This window comes from Montipora capricornis, chromosome 4 (assembly GCF_036669925.1).
Source record: "Montipora capricornis isolate CH-2021 chromosome 4, ASM3666992v2, whole genome shotgun sequence".
NCBI classification, from domain to species: Eukaryota; Metazoa; Cnidaria; class Anthozoa; order Scleractinia; family Acroporidae; genus Montipora; species Montipora capricornis.
In genome coordinates, this window is record NC_090886.1 from 52,931,987 (window position 1) to 52,934,486 (window position 2,500).

The 2,500-nt window shown below is 36.6% G+C and overlaps 1 protein-coding gene across 1 annotated transcript in view; it reads right to left on the reverse strand.

The window, feature by feature from the left end:
- Positions 1–2,500, reverse strand: part of LOC138047389 (transcriptional adapter 2-alpha-like) — a 19,970-nt gene that overhangs the window by 8,382 nt on the left and 9,088 nt on the right. Inside the window, exons 10-13 of the mRNA XM_068894228.1 lie at positions 1,396–1,459; positions 1,196–1,239; positions 1,092–1,122; positions 307–386 (exon numbers count right to left, since the gene is read on the reverse strand). Of these exons, the coding sequence (XP_068750329.1) occupies positions 307–386; positions 1,092–1,122; positions 1,196–1,239; positions 1,396–1,459 (219 nt within the window). The remainder of the gene's footprint in view (positions 1–306; positions 387–1,091; positions 1,123–1,195; positions 1,240–1,395; positions 1,460–2,500) is intronic.

Here is a 2,500-nt window from a genome sequence, read left to right on the forward strand (position 1 = left end):
TCCAGGATCCACTGTGCGACATAATAATAACAAAAGTAAGGATAATGATAATGATGACAGTATAATACTAATAATAAAAGAAGTAATTTATTTTTATTTTTGACCTTTATTCGATTTGTCTTTGGTGATCTGAAATTCCTCTTGACTCTGCCTTGTGAAAAAGAGCCAATTGGTTGTCGCCCGCCAGTTGGGGTTTTCAGCACATTACATTCGATTCCTTCACTGCTTGTCATTGTAAATCATATTAAAAAGGGCACCAAGTAAATGATAAATTATTTTCAGTTTTTTTTTAACTATGAGCCTTACTCAATAATCCTTGCACAAACATTTCATGTTCATCTGGAGAGTGGAGTCGTGCAAGCGGTCGAAGCCTCTCCCTTAATTCCCTGTGGTACACAGCAAGGACATCTTTCAGTCATTAATTGCATATCAAAAATATCTCTGAGTTTGTTTTAGTTTTCCTTAACACAACAGTACAGAAAACGATTTAGCAACTTGACAATGTCATCACATTGTAAGTGTTTATTCTTATAAATTATCATTTGTGACTGATGTAAAATCTCTCAACAATTTTCCAACCAGAAGCAAAGCAAATATTAATTGCTCAGACAAAGTTTGAGTTTATCAGAGGAAGAGTGTTAGGTAAAGGGTTATGGGGTTAAGTACAGGAAAGAAACTGTAGTGTTGTACAAATGTATTTTAGTAACTTTTTCAGGGACTATAAAGGAAAATACTTCGGAAAAGCTCATCGGTTTCAACAGGAACCCATGCTTTCTGCAATGCTGGTGCAATGCTCTACAAACTAAGCTATGAAACCACTCAGTTGAGAACAGGTTAATTTGTTGGGCTCCTGCATTTTCCATGAAAGAACGGATGAATGAAAGAAATGTATATTTGAAGTGCAGGTTATAAAACATAAAAACATAAAAAACAGAAAAAGAAGCCTGAACAATTCAGGTTTAATTACGATAAACAGGACTTGAACCCAAGACCTCTGATACCAGTGACGCAATCAGATACTAATGAAGTTATCAAGCCACCTGGCATGTGGTCTTTTTGAGGGTTTCACAAAGTTAATAAGAAATTCTTACCTCTCTATTTTAGATTGTCTTCGTTCTAAAACTGAGAATGAAAAAATATAGGAGCTCAATGATATGCAAAAACAAGGAGTTGATTTTTACCAAACAATACTTACATTGCCATTTTTGGATATTTAGGAGTCCATATTTCCTTACAATTCTAAAAGACAGGGAAACAATAATATTCTGTTACAAAATTTGTCTGACTGAAGTCGATTGGACACAATAACAAGACTTAAAATGGTACATCTTATGACGTCACTGTTACCAGACAGTCCTCAAAGAGTGAAGTTATAAACACTATCTGTCAACTTACCGTTTCCTATAGAATCTTTGTTGAAGCCTTGAAAGAAAAATTTCAACAGCAGCAATTTTCAGCTCTGCAAAGATTTGAATTTAGAAACATCATGAATAAAAACGAAAATCTGAGGATACTAATCACTGCTTTTCACTGGCAGTCCAAGACTCTTAGGACCAGTAATATATTATATGTACATAACCTAAGTAGCAAGTTGATCATAAGTACAATGCACCCTCAAATGGAAGGGACATAGTTTTTGATTGCTTAACCAACTGACACCTCAAACGCCCTATGACTACCCCAGTAGAAGAGTAAAATCATCTGGAGTTAAACAGAGTAAAATCTGTTAAGTCTCACTGCCAGGGGTCAAATTAACCCATTGACTCCTCAGGCCCTAGAACACCCCCAGCTGACAAATAAAATCTGTTGGTGTTAGACAGAGTAAAAGCTGTGAAGTCTCACTCCCAGAGATCAATCGGTTAAGGAGATTAAATTTTGTTTTTTCCAATAGTAGTGACTTGGAAGTACATATGTATTAGGAAAAAAATCTGAATGCTCCTTTGCAGTTGCTGGGGGTCAAGCTTACTACCTCTCAAGAATTTAGTACGAGTCCGGATACTCTACTGCTGAACTATAAGAGACTTGGGGGAACTACCCATTTTTAAAAATAATGACTACTGTAGGTCAAGTTGACAACCATCCAGTTATACGACTAGGACTAAAACTGTCAAAAAGGTGCATTCTTGCTATGTTGTTATGACACCTGTCATTCGGTCATCTGCTTTACAAAGCTGCTGCTACACGTTGGAACTTTTAGCTGAAACTTGTATGCAATGACACAGCAAAAGAAGTTTCAGGAGGCATTGCATTGTGTAACATGGTCAATTTCGAGAAACTGTTTTGAACTTCTGTTGCGAGACAAGTTTCATAAAAAGTAGAGCCACTTTCTACTTCTACACCGGTCGCAGTAATACCGATAATTGCAGTGGTGATAAAAACAGGAGTTTTACGGCGTAACACCACTTCACGAAACTGGTATCGCTCGGTCTTGTTACGCTACTCTGCCTAAGCCAATCAGAAACTGGCTATATTAGGCCTTGTTAACAACATTTTGAGACCA